At 46.0% G+C, this 26131-nt stretch overlaps 1 protein-coding gene across 1 annotated transcript in view; it reads left to right on the top strand.

The window, feature by feature from the left end:
• Positions 1 to 22430, top strand: part of TSG101 (tumor susceptibility 101) — a 225373-nt gene extending 202943 nt beyond the window's left edge. The window contains exon 10 of the mRNA XM_085648060.1: positions 22032 to 22430. Within this exon, the coding sequence (XP_085504186.1) occupies positions 22032 to 22121 (90 nt within the window). The 3' untranslated portion in view covers positions 22122 to 22430. The remainder of the gene's footprint in view (positions 1 to 22031) is intronic.
• The last annotated feature ends 3701 nt before the right edge of the window (positions 22431 to 26131 follow it).

Below are 26131 nucleotides of genomic sequence, written 5' to 3'. Positions count from 1 at the left end.
CTACGTTACCACAGGGTTGAGCAGGGGTTGTCAAAGGGTGTAGGCTGCTTACTCTGACTTTGGAAGAAGGGTCCCTACTTGGACAGTGGCCAGCCATTGCCAACTAGAGACCCCCATTTCTAACATTGGTGGTCAGCGGTGAGGATCTGGACTTGCATTTATGATCGCATACAGTAATTATAGTTTACACTACTAGTGAGTGCAGACCATAACACAACCACGTACGTTTTTGAGATTTTTGATTCTATTTTTGATCGATATTGCCAGTTATTATTACAATGGCCAAGCTCAGATCCAATGCCTCTGAGGATCTCTCCTGGGAAGAAGAGAAATTAGACACCTACAATGCCAAGCAGCTCAAATATTTTTGCAAACGCTTCACAGTCCCTATCACAGGTCTCACTAAAAGGGAAGAGTATTACAAGGCGCTGAAGGCCTGGTTAGAAGCCAGGGATGCCCCAAAGAATGTAGAAGAGCCTGTGGAGGGAGGAGAGGATGCAGGGGAGCGGCAGGACGAAATTGTAGATTTGGTAGGGGATAAAGCAGTTTCCAGCCCGGGCACTAGTGTGTCCTCAAGGGGCCTGACTCCAGAAGAGATGGAGGACAGGGAGAGAGATAGGCGGCATAATATGGAGATGGCTAAGCTTAAATTGGATGGTCAGAGAGACCTAGAGAATAAGAAGTTGGAAGTTGAGATAATGAAGATGAAATTTGAACATGAGAGAATTTTGAGGGAGTTAGAGATTAAGGCCAAGAGTATTGAGATCTCCCCCTCTGGTGGCAGCATACCGGTAGTGCATAATGAGAGTAGAGTGTATATACCTAAAGAGGTTATTAAGGATTTTCATAAAAGTGAGGCTATTGGGCAATGGTTTGCCGCTTATGAACTAGCTATGGTGTCCCACCGGGTCCCTGAGAAGGACTGGGGAGCGGGGTTGTGGGGACGCTTTGTGAGTGAGGGGAGGGATACCTTGTTGGACCTATCCCCAGAAAGTAGAATGATTTATGCCCACATGAAGGAAGCTTTGATTACCCGCTATGGTTTGACCCCTGAAATGTACCGGCAGAGATTTAGAACTTGCAAGAAGATAGAGGGTACCACGTGGGTAGAATATGTGTCTTTTTTTGGCAGAGCAATGGAGCGCTGGGTAAAAGGCAGCAAAGTAGAAACTTTTGAGCAACTGTATGACTTGATTGCATGGGAGCATTTTTCTAGTAACTGTTTTCCTGAGCTACGCCAGCTTCTGATAGATTGCAAGCTGACTAACCCTAGGAAGCTTGCTGAGGAGGCGGACCGCTGGGTGAGCACCCGGGTCCGCAAGGGTCCAGTGGGAGACTTCGCCAAAGGTGGGCAGGGTCCCCAGCAGAGAGGTGGGGGGGACAGGGGTAAACCAAGGGAGTTCCACCGAGGGCCCCAAGATAATTCCCAAGGGAACCAGGCAGTGGTATCCCAGCCTCCCCCAGATAAGAAGCCAGTGCCTCCAACAGGTAATCCTGTTCCAAGGAGGCCCCCTACTTGTTTTAAGTGTGGCTAGGTGGGCCACAGATACTTTGACCCCCAGAAGGATACTCCTGCACCACCCCGTGCACCGCCCCGCCAGCTTGCTAGTGTAGCCCTGGGGGAGGAGGAGATGGGTGCCCCCGGTGGGTGGGACCCCGTAGAGTTGACCCTTGTCTCACTAGGAGACTTTGAAATGGTTCCTAAGCCTGCACTGCCTGATAACACTAAAAAATACAGGCAGTGGGTAACCATCAATGGCCATAGAGTGGAGGCTCTGAGGGACACAGGAGCCAGTGTAACTGCTGTCAGCTCCCGGTTGGTGTCCAAAGAGCAGGTTGTACCCCATGCATTCTACCCAGTAGTGTCTGCAGACAACACAGAGAGCCGCTGTGAGGTGGCTCAGGTTCCCTTTGAGTGGGGGGGGGTCTCAGGAACTCTTCAGGTGGCTGTGAGGCCCGCCATGCCTGTGGACTGTCTGTTGGGCAATGATTTGGAGAACTCCCCGTGGGCTACGGTGGAGAAGAGAGCTCACTTGCAAATGTTGGACTGCCTGAGTGGGCATGTGCTACCACTCGGTCCATGGCAGCCAAAGAGAGTATTGAGAAAGACCTGGAGCCTGAGAATATGGCCCAGGTCCCTGCCTTAGAGGGAGGGGGCAGGGGGCGCGGGAAACCGGCCCCCTTGGTTCCCACGGCCCAGGAGGGAGCAGACCCGGAGGGGATGCCCTGGTGCCTACCGGGGAGCAGAGTACCGACCTGGGGGACCTGCCTGAGCTGACCCAGTGGCAGCAGGAAGGGGGGCCCACCAGGGAGGAGTTTTGTGAACAGCAGAGAACTTGCCCCTCTCTTGAGGGTATGCGGCAACAGGCTGCAGCCCAGGCAGCAGGTGATGTGTCCGGTTCACATCTGATTTATTGGGAGAACAGTTTCCTGTATAGCGAGCCTAAGGTTACTGAACCGGGGTCAGCCCGTGTGCTGGTGGTACCCGAGTGCTTCAGAACCTTCCTACTGGGGTTGGCTCATGACATCCCATTGGCAGGACATCTGGGGCAGACTAAGACCTTTGAAAGGCTGGTCACCCACTTTTATTGGCCCCAGATGCGCAAGAGTTCAGATACGTATTGTAGGACCTGTGAGACTTGCCAGGCAAGTGGGAAGAGTGGGGGGAAGATCAAAGCCCCACTCCAACCCTTCCCAGTTGTTAGCACCCCATTCGAGCGAGTGGGCATCAACATTGTGGGGCCTCTGGACCCCAAGACAGCCATGGGCAACAGGTACATCCTGGTCTTGGTGGACCATGCCACCCGGTACCCTGAAGCCATCCCGCTCAGGACAGTGACGGCCCCCGTGGTGGGACGTGCACTGATGGGGATCTTCTCCCGTGTGGGGTTCCCCAGAGAGGTGGTGAGCGACAGGGGGACCAACTTCATCTCCCAGTATATGAAGTCCCTGTGGAAGGAGTGTGGGGTGACTTACAAGTTCACCACTCCTTACCACCCCCAGGGTAACGGTCTGGTTGAGAGATTCAACCGGACCTTGAAGGGCATGATCATGGGCCTAGAAGAGCCCCTGAGGCTTAAGTGGGACGTCCTCTTGCCATGCCTGTTGTTTGCATACCGTGAAGTGCCACAGAAGTCCTTAGGGTTCAGTCCCTTTGAACTGCTCTATGGCCATCCGGTAAGAGGACCTCTGAGTTTGGTCAAGGAAGGCTGGGAGCAATCTCCCAGGAAACCTCCCCAGGATGTATTTAGCTACATCCTGGCCTTCAGGAACCAAACTCAGCGTTTCAGAAAAATTGCTGAGGCAAATCTGGAAGCCAGCCAGGAGGAGATGAAACGTTGGCACGACCAGAATGCCACTCTGGTCGAATTTCAACCTGGTCAGAAGGTTTGGGTACTGGCCCCAGTGGAGCCTTGTGCGCTCCAAGATAAGTGGACCGGTCCCTTTGAGGTGGTGGAGCGCAAAAGTCAAGTTACCTATTTGGTGGACTTTAAATCTCCCAGGAACCCCCTGCGGGTCCTGCATGTGAATCGCCTGAAGCCCCACTTTGAGAGGTCTGAAGTGGGTATGCTCCTTGCCACAGATGCAGGGATGGAGGAGGAAAGTGAGCCTCTTCCTGACCTCCTGTGTGCAGGAGAAAAGGATGGGTCAGTGGAGGGTGTGGTCCTCTCCACCACACTGACCCCTGAGCAACAGTTAGATTGCCGCCAGCTGTTGGGGCAATTCCCTGATTTATTTTCCCTGGTGCCTGGTGTCACTGACTGGTGCGTCCATGAGGTGGACACCGGGGACAGTCCTCCTGTCAAGCACAAGGCTTACCGAGTGACTGACCGGGTAAGGGCCTACATCAAGGAGGAGGTCTCCAAAATGTTTGCTCTAGGGGTGATTGAGTCCTCTAGCAGCCCCTGGTCCAGCCCCGTGGTCTTGGTACCAAAAGCTGCAGCGCCTGGTGACACTCCAGAACTTAGGTTCTGTGTGGACTATCGAGGTCTCAATTCGGTCACGAGGACCGACGCGCACCCCATCCCCAGAGCTGATGAGCTCATAGATCGGTTAGGGGCTGCCCGGTACCTCAGCACGTTTGATCTAACGTCTGGGTACTGGCAGATCGCCTTAACTGATGGGGCAAAGGAGAGGTCAGCATTCTCCACCCCAGACGGGCACTACCAGTTCCGTGTGATGCCCTTTGGAATGAAGAATGCCCCTGCCACCTTCCAGAGGTTGGTCAATCAGGTGTTGGCTGGGCTGGAGGATTTCAGTGCCGCCTACCTGGATGACATTGCAGTATTCAGTTCCTCGTGGGAGGACCACTTACACCACCTCTGGGAAGTGTTGATGGCGCTGCGCAGAGCAGGCCTCACAATCAAGGCCAGTAAGTGCCAGATTGGGCAGGGTTCGGTGGTGTACTTAGGACACCAGGTAGGGAGTGGCCAGGTGGCACCTCTACAGCCCAAGATTGAAACGATCCTGGCATGGGAGCCCCCAAGGACCCAGACCCAGGTGAGGGCCTTCTTAGGACTCACGGGTTATTACAGGAGGTTTGTCAAGGGGTATGGCAGCATCGTTGCCCCCTTGACTGAGCTGACTTCCAAGAAGCAGCCCAAGATTGTGAACTGGACTGACACCTGTCAGAAAGCTTTCGATGCCCTCAAAACTGCCATGTGTACAGCGCCCGTGCTCCTGGCGCCCAACTTTGCTAAGGAATTTATTGTCCAGACAGACGCTTCAGAGCATGGGGTGGGGGCTGTTCTGTCACAGATGAATGAGGAGGGACTAGACCAACCCGTAGCCTTCATCAGTAGGAGGTTACTTCCACGGGAACAGAAGTGGAGTGCAATTGAGCGTGAGGCATTTGCTGTGGTCTGGGCACTGAAGAAGCTGAGACCATACCTTTTTGGGACTCACTTCCGGGTTCAGACAGACCACAGGCCCCTCAGATGGTTGATGCAGATGAGGGGTGAGAATCCCAAGTTGTTAAGGTGGTCCATTTCCCTACAGGGTATGGACTTTACGGTGGAACATCGCCCTGGTACAGAACACGCCAATGCTGATGGTCTGTCCAGATTTTTCCACCTTAGTGAAGAGAACTTCCAAGGGGATGGGTAGTTCTCCCCACATTTCAGCTGGAGGGGACGCGTGTTAAACCTGGCACCATTGGCGTGAGTCTCCCTTCCTTTTTTCGCTGTGTGTCCTCTGTTTTTGCTGGTTATAGATGCTCTGGGCGCTGTGCCGCTGCCATTCAGTGCCACAGCGCGAATGCTCCCTTTGTAAAGATGACATATGAATTGGTACATCCATGATTGGCTTATTCAGTTTACCTGTTAGTCCCTAGTAGCGTGGCCGGTGTGTGCCCAGGGCTGGTAAACCGAATGCTGCTGGTGGGCCTGCAGCACTGGTTTGTGCCACCCACAGAAGCAGCTTGTAAAGTGTGTCTCAGACCTGCCACTGCAGTGTCTGCGTGCAGTCCAGAACTGCCATCTTGGCTGTGAAGTGCACCCGCTTCCCAGCCCCTAAACCTTCCCTTGGCATCATGTAAGCCCCCCTTATGATAGGGCGCATTGTATGTGTAAGGTAGGACATGCCCTGTTGTATGTAGCATGTCCTAGTAGTGAATTACACCCAATTTCGTTTTTCACTACTGTAAGGCTACCTGTTCTCCATAGGCCAGAATGGGAGGTTTGGGCTATTACATCCTATAGTCCTAACTGACCCACAGAACATGGTAGAAAAACGAATCTAGTATGCCTGAGCTCAGAATATTAAAATACATCTTTTAGTGAAGGTTATTTTTATATTCTGGGTTTGAAACTACCACTTTTAGAGTATAGGTACTTTCTTGCCTAAGCCTTCCAGTTGCTCTGCTATTATGTGTATTGGCTGTCTGGTTTTGGAGGGACAGGGCAGGCTGAGTCAGACCTGGGTTGAATAGAGCGACCTGCCTAGGTGTGAGGGGAGGGGTAGCTCCTGCACTTGAATAGGGCTGTGCCTGGCAAGGTGAAAGCTGGCTCCACCTCCCACTGTGCGTCTGAGGCAGACCCCCTCTTTCTGAAAGGAAGGATGCAGCCTGATCAACAAAGTGCTCCAGGGCTAGGCAAAACTGGTTCTGGCTGGGTTCAGGGGCTTGGGACCCCTAAGAACAAAGACTTTGGGGGTATAAATATTTGTGCACAAACCCCTACAATTGGTATTGCTCCTGGATAACAAGAAGAACCTCTGTCCGTGTGGCTACAGGAATCTGCAAGAGAAGGACTGTCCTTGTGCCTTGTGTGCTGTTTCTGGGACTGGCCTGCAGCTGCTACCACTGGACTTCAAGAAGAGGAAAAGAACTTTGATTGGACTTTTATTTTTGCTACAGCAATCACCCAAGGGCTAGAAGAGAGCTAGCCTCCTGCTGGAGTCTCAGGCACATCAGACTCCACCATCAGCCTCCTGTTTCCTCCCAGCGAGGATTACTATCTGCAGGTGAGGCCCCTGTGTGTTCCAGGGCCTCTATTTCTACTGCTGAGAAGAGAGCGCTGAAAATCGTCGCTAACCCCCGTTAGCGAGCCGCTGCAGCTGGTGAGCGTGAGGAAAATCGCCGCTCCGCTGTCGCCGAGTGCTCGCTATCCCCAAGAAGATCGCATCATTCGTCAGCGGGCCCGAAAACGCCCGCTATCTGAAAATCATCGCAACAGGATCATCGCAGCGCGGACGCCGAGCGTTCGCCATTTTCCCCGCATCGAATCCGGATCGTCGCTTCCTCGCGGAGCGCCATCTTCGTCAACGCAGCAAGATCGCACACGCAACAGGCTCGGTGCATCATCCTCCCTTCGCGGCAAGGATTTCATCGCATCACCGGCTTAGCGTGAGGAAGTTTGTCGCTTTGTCCTGCCCGCAACCCAGCGCATCATCCTCCCTTGCGGTAAGGATTCAACGCATCGCTGGTTAGCGTGAGGAAGTTTAACGCTACAACGCCTTAGCGACATCTTTGTTGCTTTGCCCCAGGAACCAGATACTTTGTGAGTAAAAGGGTCGCAGAGACCCCTGCCTTGAACTAAACATCATTTTGCGCATCCTGAACTATTTTCCCTTGCAGCATTTCTAAAGTAATTATATTTTTATAGTATTGTGGATTTTTACTGTTATTGGTCTTGTGATTAAGTCTATCTAAAAATACCTATTTTTCATAACTACTTGAGTGGTGTCCATTTGTAGTGTTCCTCATTGTATTACTGTGTATGGTCATAAATGCTTCACACACTGCCTCTGAGATAAGCCTAGCTGCTCGTGCTACGTTACCACAGGGTTGAGCAGGGGTTGTCAAAGGGTGTAGGCTGCTTACTCTGACTTAGGAAGAAGGGTCCCTACTTGGACAGTGGCCAGCCATTGCCAACTAGAGACCCCCATTTCTAACAGTACATTTGCATTTCATCCAGGCAAGCGGGCATCCTGGCATGAAGGCTTTTCACACACAAGACACTCAATTGATGAAACGTCATCTGATAACGTTCTAAATTAGCCATCCCAGGACAGCTGTATTTTTTCAAAAAGAACGCAGACATTTTCAATTGAAGGCACAATTGAAGATGGGGATTGCGGAACCCCGTTCCCAGGACTCCACAACCCCCCTGGGGGTTGCGCCCCCCAGATTGAAGACCTCTGGTCTATAGTAAAGCAGCAGCAGTCACACACAGCAGCAGTGTTTGAACCACTGCACTACTAATGACAGTATGTATAGAGCTGACCCAAACAAGCAGTCCTTGACTGTTGTGTATATACAGATTAACCTGATGGCTCAGTGAACTAATGCATCCAATGCAAGGTTCTCTCCTTGACAGCCCCCAGCTCCCCCCGCACTCTCCCCCACACAGGTTCTAATTACAGCAGATCCAATGAGCCTTTCATTATCATACGCTTGATAAAATTAGATCTCCTGAGTTGTGTAACAATAAACATCTGTATTAGAGAACCCATGCACTTTTTGGGTGCCCTTGTATTGTACAAAATACATTATGTTAAGATGTACCAATCTGCTGCTGCCACTCCTCCTCTTCCTGAATGCGAGATGAGGATTCTGCATACAAAATATTAATTTCGATGTTTTCAAAATGGTGGACAAAAGGGAAACAAACTTACTAGGTATAATCAGTTATTTAAATGATAGTGGCTAGGGAAGAAAGAAGACCCCATTCTGTTCTATTAAAATTATATGCAATAGTTAATTAAAAAGGAAACCTTGTTATTGCAAGCACATACCCGCCATGTTTAGGCGGCTGAATGTTTTTTATATTTTCTTCATTGTATTTTTATGGCATGGTCTTACAAATAAATATAACACGTGCTTGCAAGACCAGACCTATTGTCTTTGCCATTGCCTGATTTACGAATGGCTCCTTTTCTGGGGCCTTTTTTAGGCCGAAACCTACCAAATAGCACAGTTGTTTGGTTAGCTAACGACATCTTGGGGACATTTGGTAAGCTCTCCTGGGAAAGCATTCCGCCCATTGCTTACCATTGGCTTTGTAACTCACAGTTGCTGGCTTTATTTGTTTTAGGCTGCCTAGCTTCTCTATGCCACTGCACTCTACGCCAATGTACTGTCAATCCACTGTAGACCACTCAAATCTACTCTACACCACTGCACTACCACTACACTCTACCCTGAACCACTACACTCTACCCTGCACCCCTAAACTCTGTCCTGCACCACCACACGCTGCCACGCACCACTACACACTACGTCACTTCATTCTACTGTGAAACAGTTTACCCTGCGCCACTCTACTTTATGCTACCGCAATCTATGCTGCACCAGTCCGCTCTGTGCCACTCAACTCTACGCCACTGCACTCTACTCTAAACCACTCAAAATCAAAGCATTCTATGCCAATCTACTCTGCACTATTGCACTCTAAACCACTAAACTCTACTCTGAAACACTACGCCACTGCACTCTATGCCACTCTACACCATTGCGCTCTACATCATTGCACTCTACATCATTGCACTCTAAGCCACTCTACTCTTCGCTACTGCACTTTACTCTGCACCACTCTGCTACACTTTATGCCAATGCACTCTACGCCAATGCACTCTTCCTCTCTCTACACCTCTGTACTCTTTGCCACTGCACTCTAAACCACTCCATTCAAGTCCACTCCACTTTACTATAGACCCCTCCACGACACTCCACTCTACTCTACAACACTGCACTCTATGCCACTACTCTATGCCAATCCACTCTACCCTGCACCACTCCATGCCATTTGCGCTCTACGCCACTCTACTCTAAACCACTGCACTCTCCGCCAATTCACTCTGCACCACTTTACTCAAAACCAGTTTGCTCTGCGCCACTCTAAACCATTGCACTCTACATCGCTGCACTCTACACAACTCTTTTCTACTCTGCACTACTGCATTCTACGCCACTGTACTCTGTGCCACTGCACTCTAGGCCACTCTACGCCAATCTGCTCTACACCTCTTTACTCTAAACCAATGCACTCTCTGCTACTGCACTCTACGCCAATCAACTGTCTACTTTACACCACTTCACTCTAGGCCACTCCACGACACCAGACTCCATGATACTCCACACTATGATGTTCTAGTCCATTAAACCCTACTCCATTCTGACACACTCTGCCACTCCACATCTCCCTACTCACCTCTATGCGACTCTGACACTACTCCACTCTACGATGCACTATGCAACTCCCTCAACACACTCCATGCCACTTTACTCCACTCTATTCTACGACACATTACGCCACTCTGCTTTGTCAATCTACTCTACGCCATTCCACTTCAATCTACAAGACTACTTCACTCTATGCCACTCCATGACAATCTACTCCGCTTTACGCTACTCTGTCTACAACACAGTGCCCCACTTTACACAACACCCTCTATGCCAATTTACCCCACCCCACCCCACTTCGACACTCTACTCTACAACACTCTGACACTCTACGACAGTCTGCTCTACGACACTCTACACTCTTCTACTCTACAACACTCTCCTCCCTCAATGACACTCCGCAACACTACCCAGCTATATGCCACTCTACGTCACTTCACTCACTCTCCTTCATGACACTAACTTTTAGCCATGCTACTCAGTAGCCATGCTGGTGTGCAATATAGCTAAAACATATTGACAAAGCCGATAGCTCTTGCAAAGGTGAGACTTATTAACTTTGCCTATGCTTGTTTTTCTCATGATAAAACACTCATCACTATAGTATATTGTCACTGTATGTAAAAACAGAGGACCAGGATTATTCTCTGTCTGATTGGTAGATGAATGTGCGACTGTGGGAGATGTCAGTGGCCCTAAGAATAAGAGACTTCTTGACAATTGTTTTCTTTCTTCCCAACAATACCTTTCACTAATCTTATGTTTGTCCCCTTGAAGCAAGGCCAGCCTTTAGCATGGGTGACTGTGAGGTTAGCCCATTTCATATCAGATCACGTAGCAGTCACTCACTGCACTGTCTCCACGGAGAACAGCCTTTTATAAATAATTTCTTGCTGCTAGCGCCCAGCTGGTAAAGCCTCATTCTTCCCCTTCCCCCTTTCTTACCTCGCTCTGCCACCGGGACCTTTACCTCCCATTTGCTGCTGGTTTGAAAAAAAGGTAGATGAGGAGATTCAGATAGGTCGTTCAGGTGCTGGAAAAGTATATTTTCAGACTAAGCCAGTCACTGCTCTGAGCCAGGGACTGACCTGTGTGTACAAAAGGGCCCTCCAGGATACTGAAAAGAGTACTCCCAAACCCCTGCCCTCAACTTTGCTTCTTCTTCTCGGCGAGTAAGAGGCACTGGCAGGGTCATTAGGAGATATAGCCTAGACCCAGGGTGATGTTACTGCATGTTCGGTGTGAGTATTTGTTAAGTTTTGTTTTCTCTTTGCATACTGGTACTTGCAGTTTTGTTCCCATTCACTATAAATACAGTGCAACAAGTACTAGGATGCAAATTAAGTAGTTGTTGGCAAAGCCAAGAGGTCTGGCCTAAGCAAGCTGGAGCAGTGGTTAGTTTTATTATCTTTTATTGCAAGTATTTGTAACAAACGCAAAAATAATAAAAAAACTTATACTTCAACGCTTAAAATGGTGGCCATATATGTGAAATTAAAAAAATGAATAAAAACAATGAGCCATCACACATAATGTTAATTGAATTGTATGGATGCTCCTTAATTTACATGTGTACTCGGAACAAGTATGAAACCCTTTTCAGTTTGAACACACATCACAGGAAAAGGATTATATTTAGCACAGTGAAAAGTTACTATTGGTGCTGAATTACAGTAAACCTAAGACGACATATAAACACACAAAGATGCCTTAAAAATAATAAAGTTATAAAGAGTGTAAAGAAAAAATGCATTGGCAATGTAAACAGTTCAATATTACGTTTATTTAGACAGTATTCTATCAAACAACAATAAAATAAGAATATACGTTAATATACATCGTAAAAAACTCTAAAAATTAAAATCAAGTTACTAAAAACACTCATTCCTTAAAGGTATTAAAAACCAACATACTTTAATGGCTATGTCTATTTATCTTGTATCCACTAACAAGGAGTTGGCTGATTCATAGGACATAGTGGTAAATTTACTACAGGTTTTAAAAAGTGATAGTACACCATCAAATAAAATATGCAGATATGTGCATTTCACCATAAAAAGACCAAAGCAACTTCCATTATTTAAAATTAAATAGCCATGAAGCAAACTGAAAAGGATTAATTCTGATTCTTAATTTCACTATTTCTGAACACATTTTTTGATTTAGAAGATGTGAAAATTACAGGACGGTTGTATCAATCAATAGCCAGAAAACATAAAAGTAGGAAAACAGACTGCTTACTTTACAAATGTATATGATTACATTTTGAGTCTTGAAAAGCAAGCATTCTTATTTCTGATTTTAATTTGCTTAGAGGTAGTTGTTGATGCCTCTTTGTCCTGTATATCCAATTGCGTAATTTGATTTATCTCCTATATGTTAGAGGAGGCCCAACTATGTGCATTAAGATTTACCTCCTTCCTACACAATACAGGTATTTTATGTTGATCTATTAATAGATTGACCCCATCACAAGGTTTAAATCAGTTCTAGTATTGCTGATTAAATCACAGAGGACAGCTGGAAAGCTAAATGCAGTTTGTAGATGGTGCTGTCTGTCGAATCCCATATTGAACTTGGTTTAGAAGGGTAAAATGAATGGCTCAAGAGATAGACATCGAAAATCTTTGTTGAATTTCAGCAGCCCTTTAAACGATAAATCGTCCCGCATTGATTCTCTTGGTGAAAGGACCATTTTATTGACTTATGAATGCCAAGCCCAGGTGTTTCTAAAATTCCACCTCCTGTTCCTTGGGCGCTCCCAAGAATTTGGACAGCATACTTCCTCTAGTCCCGAAAACTAAAACTTTAGTTACAGTCAAAATTTGTTCCTCAAACGTTTGCAACAATAAATGTAAATTAACAATATTGACTTTTCTCTGGAAAAATAGTCCAGTATAACTAAGTAGACGGCATACAGTAGGCAAAGGATATGCATGCCATCTACATTAGGAGAAGGGGTTTATCTCTGACCCCTTGGTAGTTCAGACAAGTTAAGTATATACAGGGTTGGAGCTAATGCACATCCCTGTTTCAATCATTTTCTTATTGTAATTCTATGTTTAACCTGTAGGTCACAAGTCCTGATCCAAACATGGTAGATCACTTTGCTGCTTCTGAAACCTCGGTGCAACCTGAAGGCTGTGTAATTGCTTTACAATCCCACTGAAAAAACATATTGGTTTAGTTTCCCCCTGCAGATGTCCATTTGTGTATAAACCTACTTGTCCTTGTGGGGTTGAATCAGTCTTGTATCGTGCCAACGTCGGTACTTAAAAGCATCCACAATTTAGTTGAAGTGGCTTTATATATTTATATAGTGTGCCATGCAGCTCCAAGAGGCAACTGGTAGCGGATGTCACATTTCATGCAATCTCTAAGAATAATGGCTCACCAGTATCTCCATGGGTACATCTAGCCAGCCTTTTCTCTATCTGCATCATATGTATAGACTGTGCATAATGTCTAACCTTACCCCAGCCAACTCAGTGCATAATGTTGAACTTTACGCCAACCAACTCAATTCTTTGTTTCTGCTTATCTTTGTTTTCAGAGTAGTTTCTGCAACTGAAAAGTTACCTCAATGCAGCCAACTAAACAATCCTCATTTGGACTTCTTACACAAACACTCACCCTGTTTCTATGATAGGGAAAAAGACATGTCATGCAGTGTGAAGTCTGAGACATCCTACCAGCTGGCACTGGCTTAGTGGAATGTTGAAAGACCCACACGGGCGTCATGCACTGATAACCTAAAAATCTTATAAGCCACACACAGGTTTGGTCCAGAGCTTGCAAGACTCTTTCCTCACTCCAAACACACCTGTAGGAAAAATCCAACTCCCCACATCAATCTATTCTCAGCAAGTTGGGGGGATGTCAAATACGATTTTGCCTAGGGTGTTAACTCGTCCAATTCTGACCTTGCTTTCAACATTTACATGGAACATGACATGCTCCTCTCCAGAGTAGTGAACCTGGATGTCAGGGGCAAGGTTATTTGTCTCACATAACTAACCTCGGGGTTAGTCATACAAATATGTATTTACACAAGACGTTTTGTATCACAGTAATAAATGTTATTTACCTGAGACACAGCCAAATCACAGAGGGTCGCAGTAATTTGGGCTAATGCCACCCCGTGTTAAAAATTGCTCCATAGTTGTTTGTGAATTGCATGGACATAGAAGCCAGCACTCCAGGAGATTATGTGCAAATTTTAATTCATTTATTGATTTATATGGCAGCAGAAGGCGACACTTTTTGGTAGCGATACTGCCTTGCTCATGTAGGTAGCCATTACTTTACAATGACCAATAAAAACATGTTTTTACTGCCATGTGACCCATTACATCTTGGTAAACTTTTTCAAATCAATATGTCCTAAAATGGCAACCATTTTCTAATGGTGGCAATGTTGTATACTCCAATATATTTACTGAATGAAGGTATTTTATGTACATCAAATTATTTAACAGTTCTGATTACATAATCCCTTGCATATTATGTATGAAATATATTCAATATATATTAAATCATACTCTGCATATATGTATTAAATTATTTTAAAAAGTCTGTGTCACATATAGATAAATATGTTTACGACTGAACATGCACCATCATACATTTTCACACAGTTACACTGATAATAAAATAAGTAAACTCCATCCTACTCATTTGGGAATATACAAATAAATATCAGATACCATGTTGTATTCATTATTATATATAATCAGAAAATACCTGTTGTAGAAGACATTCATCAACTCAATATCAAAGCTAACGGGCATTTCGGGAAAAAATCAAAAGCCAAAATTCATGTAATTAGACTGCCGTTTTCAATTAAAGTTACATCGTCCTAAAGAATACTCTTAGAGTATCTCTGCCATCATCACTTGATTAATTCAGGTGCATAGCTATAAAAAACAAAAAGAACAAAGATGCAAATTAAAATATGTCTAAATAATACTGAAAAACTAGCAACTTGCAAAGGATACATGATAGAAATGCGATTTGTAAGTCATTCTCCTAAATGCATGTGAACTTTGTCATCTATATTTAAACTCATAGATACCTAAGAATTTAGTTATAATATATATCTTCATTCAAGACACCTCAAGATACTTTCCCTGTTACTCCACGTTCATTCATGAGCACAATGACAGTAGCAAAATATTTAAGCTCATCTGTTTTGCCCTCATGTTTGTTTATCAAATATTTTAGGCTTTGATTAGGACTTCTCTGTTAATGATCAGATGTTGAAGAATTATGTTCGAGGCATATGAGCTGCAGATTACACACTGTGCATAGATCGCCATCTGGTGTTGGGCCCGGATGTTTGCATTTGTTTTTCCTCTTGGAAAGTCTTTGGAAGTCACGAGGTATGTGACTCCTTCTTTGGATCGTATTGCGCATGGGCTTCGGCTCCATCCTCAGATTATTTTTCGCCAACAGGGAAATGATGGAGCGTAGTAGTAAGCAGTGAGATGCCCATGTGTGCTGTATCTAAATAAGATAAACTAGAACAGATAAAGGTAGCCGGGGAGGCGGGTGGGCGTGTGTAGATCTGCAGCTCTACATGCCAAGAACAGATGCATACGGGTAAGCAGCATTTGCCGTTCAAGGCATAAGAGCTGCAGATTACACACTGTGCATAGATTATATAGCAGTACTCGCTCCTTGCAGTGACCACTCGTATCTGTTGCAGTGGTTTGAAACAATGTTTTGAGTACAGCCTGGCCCACACTAGCTTGTTGCTTAGTTTGCACATCTACACAATAGAGTTTAGTGAAAGTGTGCGGTGTAGACCATGTAGCTGCTCTGCAGATGTCATCTAAGAGAATGTTTCCTAAAAATGCCATGGAAGCCCCTATCTTACGTTTAGAGTGGGCTTTAGGGGGAACAGATAATGTTTGTTTTGCTTTGTGGTAGCAAATCTGTATGCATTTAACAATCCACCTAGCTATCCCAGATTTGGAGATGGGGTTGCCTTTGTGTGGTGGTGTGAAAGAAACAAACAGTTGCTTGGTCTTACGAAAGGGTTGTGTTCTCTCGATGTAGTAGAGTAAGGCTCATTTGACATCTAGTGTGTGGAGAGCTCTTTCTGCAATGGTCTGTGGCTGCGAGAAGAATACGGGCAGTTCCACAGATTGGTTTAGATGAACTGCAAACATCCGGGCCCGACACCAGATGGCGATCTATGCACAGTGTGTAGATCTGCAGCTCTACATGCCAAGAACAGATGCATACTGGTTAGTAGCATTTGCCTTTTTGCACTGGTAATTTCATGCTGCATATATACTTTTTCTATCTGTTAGAGACTTCTAGCTGCAGATTTCTTTGAATTTCCCCAGGCGTCTGACTGAATCTGGAAGATTTCTCATGAGCAGTACCCCTGTGCGCCACTAGATGCCGTCGGTTGGCCCCGTGTGGCGGCGGCTGGGCCGGAATTGATGTCAGCGCCACCCATCTAGGCACCTCCTTGAGGTGCTGATGTCAGTTCTTTTCTTTCCACGCCAGCTAGCGCTGTTCCGAGAGAAGATTTACCCCTCTGTCCATTTTTGACAGGATTTTGCGACATTTTGTCAAACTTTCTGAGGTTTTTTCCTCGTGGTGTGTCGAGGATGTCATCAAGAAAGACAGTTTTTGAACCCTGAAGCACCTGTCACAGTGCCATGTTGGTGACAGACCCGCACCTTATGTGTTTGTGATGTCAGGAGCGTGACCACGACTCCAAATCGTGCTCTCACTGCCGGGCCGTGGTGCCGAAGGCTTTGAGGGAGCGATCCCCAAAGCTGCTAGTGGCCTGGCATGCGCCGAAAGTCACGGTCCCATTCCAGAGGAGGGTCTCATGACTGTTCCAGGAGTCCAAAGTCCTCTTCGTCCATTCGAAATCGTCGGGGCACTCGGGTAAGAGGCAGAAAAGCCCAAGAAGTCGATGTCTTTGATTTTTCCTCATCCGTCGGCCGACATGACCCTGGAATATTGGTGTTCAAGGCCTGGTTCCTTGGAACCTGGGCCAACTCTGCGCCGCACCAGTTTTACAGGAGCTAGAAAGACCCCGGGTCAAATTAAAGAGTGTATGAGGCCATGCTTCTCATTCTTGAGGAGCAAGACCCCTCCAGCACGGCTTCGGGGTCAGAGGGGAACCCATCTGGTTCCTCGACGGTGGCTCTGGCCACGGCTCAGTTGGCCCTCCCCCCATGGTTCCAGTCATGGTTCCTTACCTGCAGTAGTTGTGCCACTTCAACCCACCCCAGCCCTGACACTGATGCTCCTGTCGGCGCCAGTCTCATTGTGATCCCCGACGACATGGAGCCACCTTGATCGATGCAGATTCCAACACCAACAGGACCACCGCGTCCTAGGTCGGAGCCTGAGCCCTATTCTGAAGGGCTAGGCCTCGGGTGGAATGGCAGTGGTCAGTGAACCCTTTAGAATACCAGTATGAACAGGCTATGGACTGGTGTGAGGAACTGGGTGAAAAATCAACTCAATGTACCAAACAATTATAAAATATCTAATTTTATTTTTATTACAAAATACTTAAAAAGGTGGCTCAAACTTCATCAAACAATAACTGAAACATGTATGACAAATAACAAACCGATATATCAATTGCTAATCACAGAGATTGGGTTCAAAGTGCTGATACTCCAACTCTAAATGTTGTTTTGAAATTCTTGTCAAACACACAATGTATAAGCAAGTATTCATTTCAATGTGCTTAACATCTCGAAGTATGGAGGCAGTACAAACGCACATACAGATGGTGAGCCACACTAAAAAAAGAAAACAAATACAAACGTACAGTAGAATACATAAATGTGATGCTGGTCCATCAATGCACTGATGCGCGTTTCAGCGAGCGTGCCGCCTTCATTAATAAACCACATTAATAAGCATAGTCCAGACCAAAATGGGATGGAAGTATTGCTAAAAACAGCCTCAAGGGCAGGATTAGGTCCAAAGGGTTGCTGATATCTTATCAGCAGTAGAAATTGCTCGAAGCCAAATCAACGGTACTAGGGCTGTTACCTTAAAATAGGGCAAATGCTGGCATTTAGTGCTGTTTCCAAATATCGTCCTCTGTCAAGAGTCAAAGGTAGGTTGATGTAAGTTTGAGACACGCAGTCTTCATGTCCGGAATGGAGAGGCCGAGGGTGAGGATCTCTGGCCTGAAACAAATATTTGATGTTCAAGTGCCGACCGAAGGATATTTCTGTCAACTTCCCTTTCCTAGGAACGTTAATTAGTTACAGGGGTTCGTTTTTCGCATTATACAGTGTAGTCAGCTACATATGCAATTGTGGTGCAGAGGGCGGCTGAGGTCCTCTACCTTCAGTTGCCCTCTGTGATAACCAAGACTAACATCTTGACGGAGCTGCTGCAACTGGGAGCTCCCTCCTCTGAACACCTACTCCTGTTCAACCAAGCCTTCACCGACGTCCTTCTGGGGGACCTTTTCCAGACTTAGCACCGGTACTCCTGTGAATAAGACGATTGCCTGCTGCCCCGCTTCAGGGAACCCACATTTCTTCACCCATAACCCTCCCTTGGAGAGCTTGGGGGTCCACGCTGCCACTTCCCATGGCACGTTTCCAGCCGCTCCACCGGACAAGAAATCCAAGATGCTCGACAGCTTGTGAAAGAAAACGTTTTCTTCTGCCAGTCTTGCGGTCTATGACCACTGCATGCTTATTGGGCCACTGTTCCCACACGCTGTGGGAAATAGTTGTGCTAGTGCTGCCACAGGTCTCGGAGGAGGCCCAGGCCCTTCTCTCTGAAGCAGTTACAGACGGGAGAGCTGCAGTGAAGTTTACTATACGCTGTGGCTTCGACATGACCGACTCGCTGGGCAGAGCAGTTTCGTTGAAGGTGGCTCTCAGAAGCCATGTCTGGCTGCGAACATCTGGCTTTTCTGGGGATGTTCAGACTTCCCTCAAGGACATGCCCTTCAATGGCACCCGTCTCTTCAGGGACAAGGCAGACACTGTGCTGGAATGCATTAATGACTTGTAGGCTGCAGCCAAGTTCTTGGGCCTCTTGGCTGCCCCACGTCCCCAGTCTGTCTTTTGCTCCTTTTGTTGCATTGAAACGTCTTTCAACCACACCAACCCTATCCCACCCTCCAAGCACCTCAAGGTTCCCAACCTCTGCTTGGATAAGGGTGAGGTTCCTACCTCGAGGGTCAGGTAGCCAGAGGACTGGCCCAGTCACCACCCTCCTGGCAGCTGCAGCCTCCAAACCTTCCTAATCTTCCCCTTTCAGATCATGCGCATCCAGTTGATGGCAGGTTACGCCATTACTTCCACCACTGACAGACCATAACATCAGACAGGTGGGTTCTGCGGATCGTCTAAAGGGGCTACTCCCTCCCGTTTGAGACTGCCCCTCCCTACATGCCTCCACACAATGACCTGCTGATGAAGGATCATTTGTCCCTGCTCCGCGAGGTAGTCATGGCTGTCTTAGCCAAGGGAGCCGTAGAGAGGGTTCCAGTACCCGAAGTAGGCTGTGGTTGCTATTCCCGCTACTTTCTGGTGCTCAAGAAGGACATGGGGTTTTGTCCTATCTTAGATCTCCGAACCCTCAACTACTTCCGCTAGAAGGAGAAGTTCAAGGTACTCACATTGGCTCAGGTCTTGTCTGCCTGGACCCAGGAGACTTAATGGTACCATTGGTCTTGCAGGACACCTATTTTCACATCCTCATCCTGCTAGCCGTATCGTCGCTACCTGCGATTTATGGTAGTCCATTAGCATTTTCAGGTCACCATGCTTCCTTTTAGCATTACCAGTGCCCCTCGGGTTTTCACCAAGGTGATGGCGGTGGTCTCAGCTTATCCGCCCACGTCAAGGGTGACAGTCTTCCCCTACCTCAACGACTGGCTACTAAAGGTGGGCTTGCCCCAGGCGGTCATCTCCCACCCCCAGACTACTTTGAACCTCCTGCATGCCGAAGTCACATCTGACCTCTTAGACACTCCCTTTCATTGGAGCTGTTCTGGACACAGTGCAGTTTGGCCTTATCCTCCGAGCAGCGAGTCCAGGATATTTAGGCTATGATACTGATGTTTCATCCCCTATCCTGGGTTACGGTGAGACTGATTCTAGGGCTGCTGGGCCTCATGGCCTACTGAATCCTGCTGGTGACGCATGCCAGATGGCACATGCGGCTCTGCAGTGGGACCTGACATTTCAGTGGGCACTACATCAGGGAACCTCTCCAACATGGTCCATATCGAAAGGAACTGCAAAGGACCTGCAGCGGTGAGTAATGAACCATGATTGGGTCAGAGGCAGACCCCTCTCCCTTCCCCAACCAGATTTAACAGTAGTCACAGATGCTTATCTCCTGCAATGGGGCGGCCACCCTGGAGAGCTGAAGATCAGAGGTCTCTGGCGTAATCCGGACTCCACATCACCATGTTGGAACCCCGTGCGATCAGTCTGACACTGAAAGTCTTTCAACCCTCCATCAAGGGAAGGCTTGTGCAGGTGCTCAGGGACAACACCACCGCTATGTGCACCCTGCGCCTCTGGACATGGCTGAAACAGCAGGGCGTGTCCCTGGTGGTTCAACACCTGCGAGCTCTCTGAACACCAGGGCAGACTAACTCAGTAGTCGATGCCTAGCGGATCACAAATGGCGTCTCCACCCAGAGGTGGCACATGGTCTCTTTCAACAGTGGGGAGAGCACTGGTTAGATCTGTTTGCCTCCTGCGAGAACTCTCAATATGAGCCGTTTTACGTACTGGAGTTTGCAAGGCGGCTCTGGCTCGGAGATGCTGTTCATCTCGAGTGGTGCTGAGGCCTCCTGTATGCCTTTCCGCCCATACCACTCCTGCCCTGAGTTCTCAAGAAGATCAAGAACAACTAGGCCCAAGTTAATTTATCCCTGTGGCACCGGACTGGGCAAATAGAATCTGGTATCCTGAGCTTCTGAACATGAGTGTTGATTCTCCGATCAGGGTGCCCCTTCTGGAGGATCTTCTTTCACAGCAGTAGAGGACATGGAGGACCCTCCTCTACTGCTGCGACTTTTTGCGAGGAGATTGGATGGTGGCAGTTGATAGCTTTCAACCTCCCTCCCAAAGTCTGCAATGTCATTCTGGCAGCCAAGCGTCCCTCCACCAAGACGGTATATGCCTGCAGTTGGAAATTATCTGTATCATATTATACAGAAAAGTCCATTGACCAACTTTCTGGCCCCCTTTCTGATATTTAGCTTTTTATTCATACCCTTGTCCAACAGGACTCTTCTTTGGGCACTCTAGGGGCTTACCTTTCTGCTCTACCTGCCTTATTGCGTCTGCCTGACCAACCCTCTTTATTTAAGTACCTTACTGTAGAAAGATTTCTGAACGGTCTTGTACATATGTTCCCCCTTTCTCCTTTCATTATGCCTCAGTGGCACCTTCATTTAGTTCTCACATTCTTTGTGTGTTCCTTTCGAGCCTCTTCATAATTGTCCACCATCAAAATAGCCCTTTCTTGTGGCCATTACATCGGCCCAGAGGGTGAGTGAGCTGCAGGCTTTATCTTCCAAGCCTTCATTCTTCTCAGTTTATCCGGACAAACTGGTGCTTTGCACTAGGGCCTCTTTCCTTTCGAAAGTGGTGACACCATTTCATGTGGGACAATCTGTCCCCTTTCCAACCTTCCACACTACTCCACATCCCTCTAAGGAAGAGTAGCAACTCCACCGGGTATCAATTTGAAGGTATGGAATATGCGGCTAGAAGCTTCTACCAGACGAACAAGTTACTCACTTCTGGTAGAGACAATATATAGCTGCCGATTCCTTACCTACCCACCCATCCTCCCCGATTTACGGACAGAAAAGTAACTGACGTCCGCGCACCGAGGTGACACCTAAATAGGTGACACGGACATCACTTCCGGTGCGGATGACACCATTGATGCCACATGGAGCCTACCAGTGCGCAGAGTACTGCTTCCGAAATATCTTCCAGATCCAGTCTGATGACTGGGTAAATTCAAAGGTAAGGAATCTGCAGATAGATTTTGTCTCTACCATGCATGTCCAACATGTTAACAAATGCTGTTAGTTGCCATAGAGTAGAGTATCGATTCCATTTATATGCAAATTTTCATAGTTGGGAATAAAGTAGCCGTCCATATTAGCCCCCCTGATTTGCCGATACAGTGAGCCATCAAAAACAAAGATGTTTTCTTCTTTTCACCTCAGACAGTACCCAAAACGCTTATGTTGAAACTGTGTATGTCCTTAGTAGTGCAAGCGCACGTTATGAACCTGAGAAAATAACTAAATCTGTAAACCTCACAGGCCATTGTTTTACACACGTACTGCTTTCCATTTGTTGCTGCTTGAAGGCTTCTAAAGTTTGGATCCATACTGATCTATTAATAATTCTTTTCACAGCATGTACGTCTTCTGTCTCGGAAACAGTTCCAATTGAGGGCACTTATGCAGAAAGCCAGAAAGACAGCTGGTCTGAGCGACCTCTACTGACCTCCTGGTGGCAATTCCTGAGAACCAAACTCTTTGTAAAAGTGGTCGCACTGTTGTTTCCTCATAAATCAATAGGTTCCCGAATAAGTTGTTACATTATTCAAATGTAAAATATTTTGATTATACTTGCTGTATTCTTTTTTATAAATATGTATAATGACAACCTTTACTAATGCACTTTTATTCTAGGTAAATATTTGTACTGGAATACAGGGAAGGCAATAGGTGCACAATGTACCTTTACCTGAATGATGTCTGATTCGATAATGCAGACTGTAAAATAAATGCAAACTGATATGTTCCGTTCTAGAGCCGATTTTCATTTTATTACATGCAAAGTGGCTAACAATGTGTCCCATCCAGAAGGTGCACGCTTTGTTATAGAATCTGTATTTTTGTGTGTTCTTGCTAATTTCAAAAGGCAATGTAAACAAAAAAGTGTCAATGGATGAAGTTGCTGATTTTTAGGTCTCACATGCAGAGTTTTAGCTGTTTGTTGGCTACAGCAATTGTATCCAATAATAATAAACAAATAAGTATATTTATAATGCTCTCAACTGCTCGAAGTGGTGTGTAGAATTAGTGAGCTTTGGATTCACATTTGCTCATGATTCAGTTCCTTTTTTGTTTATCTCTGTTCCCTGCTCATGGTTTAATAGCTTTCCTCCCTATTTTTGTGTTTGTCTCAACCACCCAAGGATCATTTCAGTCTCACTAATTAGATTCCATTGAATTGAAATTTACAAATTAGGTCCCACCTGCGCCTGTTTGCCCCTACCATGCTCTGCTCACCCATTGCCACAAGTAACACTCCTCTTATATATGATAGCATTGCCACAATGATGGACAACACCAGTCTCCCATCTCGTAGCACCTTTAACGCGTTAACTGAAAAACAAGTCTACACTACTAACGCAAGCAGACCATCATGATCATCTCAGACCCAGTCCTTAAACACTCCCTTCCCATCAACCGCCCGCCTACCTCCCGCTCCCCAAAAAATCTTTAAAGATATTCTCCTTACATCCTGTGCAGGGAAAGCAGCTAGACCCTTCCTAAACAAGTCCTTGAAAGTAGGATCCTTCACACCCAAACTGAAAGCCTCTCACATGAGACCACTCCTCTGGAAGAAGAACCAAGACCTATGCAGTCCAGGAGACTGCAAGCCAATCTTCACCTATTTGTGTGGTAAACTGTTTTGAAAGAGGAGTTTTTAATCCACTCAAAAGAATTGTCATCTTGTTTCTTGACTTCAGTGCATCATTTGACACTGTTCCAAACAGACACTACTACACAGACACCATAAAAAAAAATGGATTGCCTTATACCTCAAAAACCGATAAAGCTAGGTTTGCATACCACCTTTGGCATCTGCACCCATACCCAATATTGTGGTGTCTCTAGCGGGTCAATCATCTCTTCTCTCCTATTGTACATCTGCTACGCACATTTACTGGACCTGATCAGATAGTTAAACTTTATAAGTTACAACTTTTCTGATGGTACACAAATTATTCTGAAAATGGATGGGTCAGAAGACCTCTGGAAGTCAAGACTTGACTTTTGCCTTCGTACCTTAGGTACATGGATGGTTATTAACCACCTAAAGCCCAACACCGCAACGCGATCATGATCTGTGGACAGTGGCACAACTACCAGCCTACGGTTATGTGATGAGGGAACTTGAATTGATGCCCCAACAGCTATGTCAAGAGAAGTGAGAAACCTAGGAATGACTGAGGCTTTAGATCTGTACCTCTTACCACATGACAATGATGTCACATCAACCACCTTCAAATCAATGAAAATGTGCCGACAAATGTTCGCATACCACACATCTTGGAATTAATTCCTTTTCTTAAGATTTATGATGAAAACGTATTGCAAGATGGCTGGTGTGTATGTGTGTACAAGCATGTGTGCACATGTGGCAGCCATCTTGAAATCCTTTTTTTAAATGTTTATGAAAAATCATTACAAGATGGCCACCATCTGTATGCACATCTTATAGCAATGTGGGGGCTAGGAGGGAGCAATGACAAAGCCAATTGCTCTTCACCGCACATTCAGGCTTATGACCTATTGCCTTTGTCAATGCATGTGGATTATCATTACTTAAGTAGGCTTCAAAATTGTTTTGTGTTTTTACAAAAAGAGGTGGAAAGCAGTATCAAGAGTATTAGCCGTGTATTTTTGTTTATATCACATTTGTAAGATGCTACATCCAAGGGGGAGTGCTCCAGAGTGCTTAAATGAGGTTGAGCAGCAGTATTTGAGTGGGAGGTGGGCCATGAGGGGTATTGGTTTGCTTGTAAATTCCTTTCCTCCTGATATTGATCGGTTCATACCATGGTGTATGGAAGTGAGATACACCATTTAGATATGGGAACAGAAACAACTTTGCCTTCATTTGCAACTTTACTGTATTTGGGGATGTAAAACATATTCACATCTGTAGAGTTCTGGTGCTTAGTTTAGTTTGTGAATTTTGAATACAGAAATATTATGGTTCTGGCCAGATCCAATGAGGACTTTGTGAACAATGAGTACTAAAACAGTGCTGCTATGGCGAGTCGGCGGGTAGAGGCCAACTAGATCATTAAGTGTTAAACAAAAACTTGCATCGATAAAGAAACCCACTGAAATGGCGTCCAGCAAGGGGCAAACTGACATTGCTTAGACCAGTGGTGCATATTTAAGATTGGTTAAAGACTTAATTATACATTTTTATAGAAGTATCCAAAGCATGAGTGAGACGCCAACCCAGCTGTGCATTTTAACAAATCAGTCATTGCAGTTCTGTGACTTGTACCAAGGGTTCCCTGGAGAATGAGTATTAACTGCCAGAGAGAGTGTAGGTAGAGATGATGGATGTAGATGCAGTGTAATATTATGTAATGTCACAGGTGATGGGGAAGGATCACTTAAAAAGAATGGGCAGCCATAATCCTGGTCCATCTGTAATTGAGTAATGTTGTTGGGCAGCTTAGAGGCCAGCACTTAAAGAAAGATATCCGTGCAAATTTGGAGGTCGAAAATGTGAAAAGTGGCTATGAAGAAGGTCTGTACAATCAGTTTGTTGTTCAGCTAATGTCCATGGTCATCCAGGATGTTAGTCTTGGACATAAATGTGTCCTTGTCTAACGTGAAAGGCAGATAGTAAAATGTCAAGAATGGAGTTGCTGTCAGTGTGGGCTCAGAGATGACATGCTGATAACTCAGGAACTTAGCTGGAAAAATTAATATTTTAAATGATTCTGAAATAAGGCAAGTCCTACTCATCGGGATTTGGCTTTTTAAGAAGAGGAATCTGGACCATGTCACCAAGGCACTTAGTTCATGGATATTGTTCTTTGTGTGGTATACAATGTTTCCGTGGATATATGGTCTCAGGCTGTTTTGCGAATGGTGTCTAGAATTCTTCTAAGGTAAGAGACTTCAAGTGTTTCCGCACACAATAGAAAAATTTCTTAGCCCTCACAACTGAATGTTTTTAGTTTGGTTTAGGACACGTAGACTAGGAATATGCTTAACTTTCATTACTGTCTTGTCGCAGCACCTATCAAACATATTTGCTGAAACAAGGACGTTTTATATCAGGAATGTAAACTTAGATTAGGTTTGTTCAAGGCTCATCCATCATTAGAGAAGCTGCAACATGCCTCTTAAAGTGCTCTCAGCTAATCATTCCTCTGACGTCTTGATCTCATGTGATCTCAGTCCCAGTAAAAGTGATTTCATTGCTATCAGTTGCCTTATTCAGTGAGCACCTGATCTATCAGTGTCTATCCCCACCTCACCCATTTTGCCCGTCCTTCAATGGTTGCAGTTGGCACTGGAGCAAAAGGCTTACTAAAAGATATCAACAACTGTCTAGCTCATTTTGAGCTAATTGCTCTCATTCCATCTTTACAGACTCTCAAGCATATAACTACACAAAGTGAAGAGTTACCGAGTACATCTAGTACTACTACCTTTAGTTCTCCTTGTTCTTGTAAAGGTGTTTATTC

This window comes from Triturus cristatus, chromosome 3_2, assembly GCF_964204655.1.
Source record: "Triturus cristatus chromosome 3_2, aTriCri1.1, whole genome shotgun sequence".
Classification (NCBI taxonomy): Eukaryota; Metazoa; Chordata; class Amphibia; order Caudata; family Salamandridae; genus Triturus; species Triturus cristatus.
Note: the sequence above shows the minus strand (reverse complement) of the source record. Positions and strands in the feature narration are given on the sequence as shown.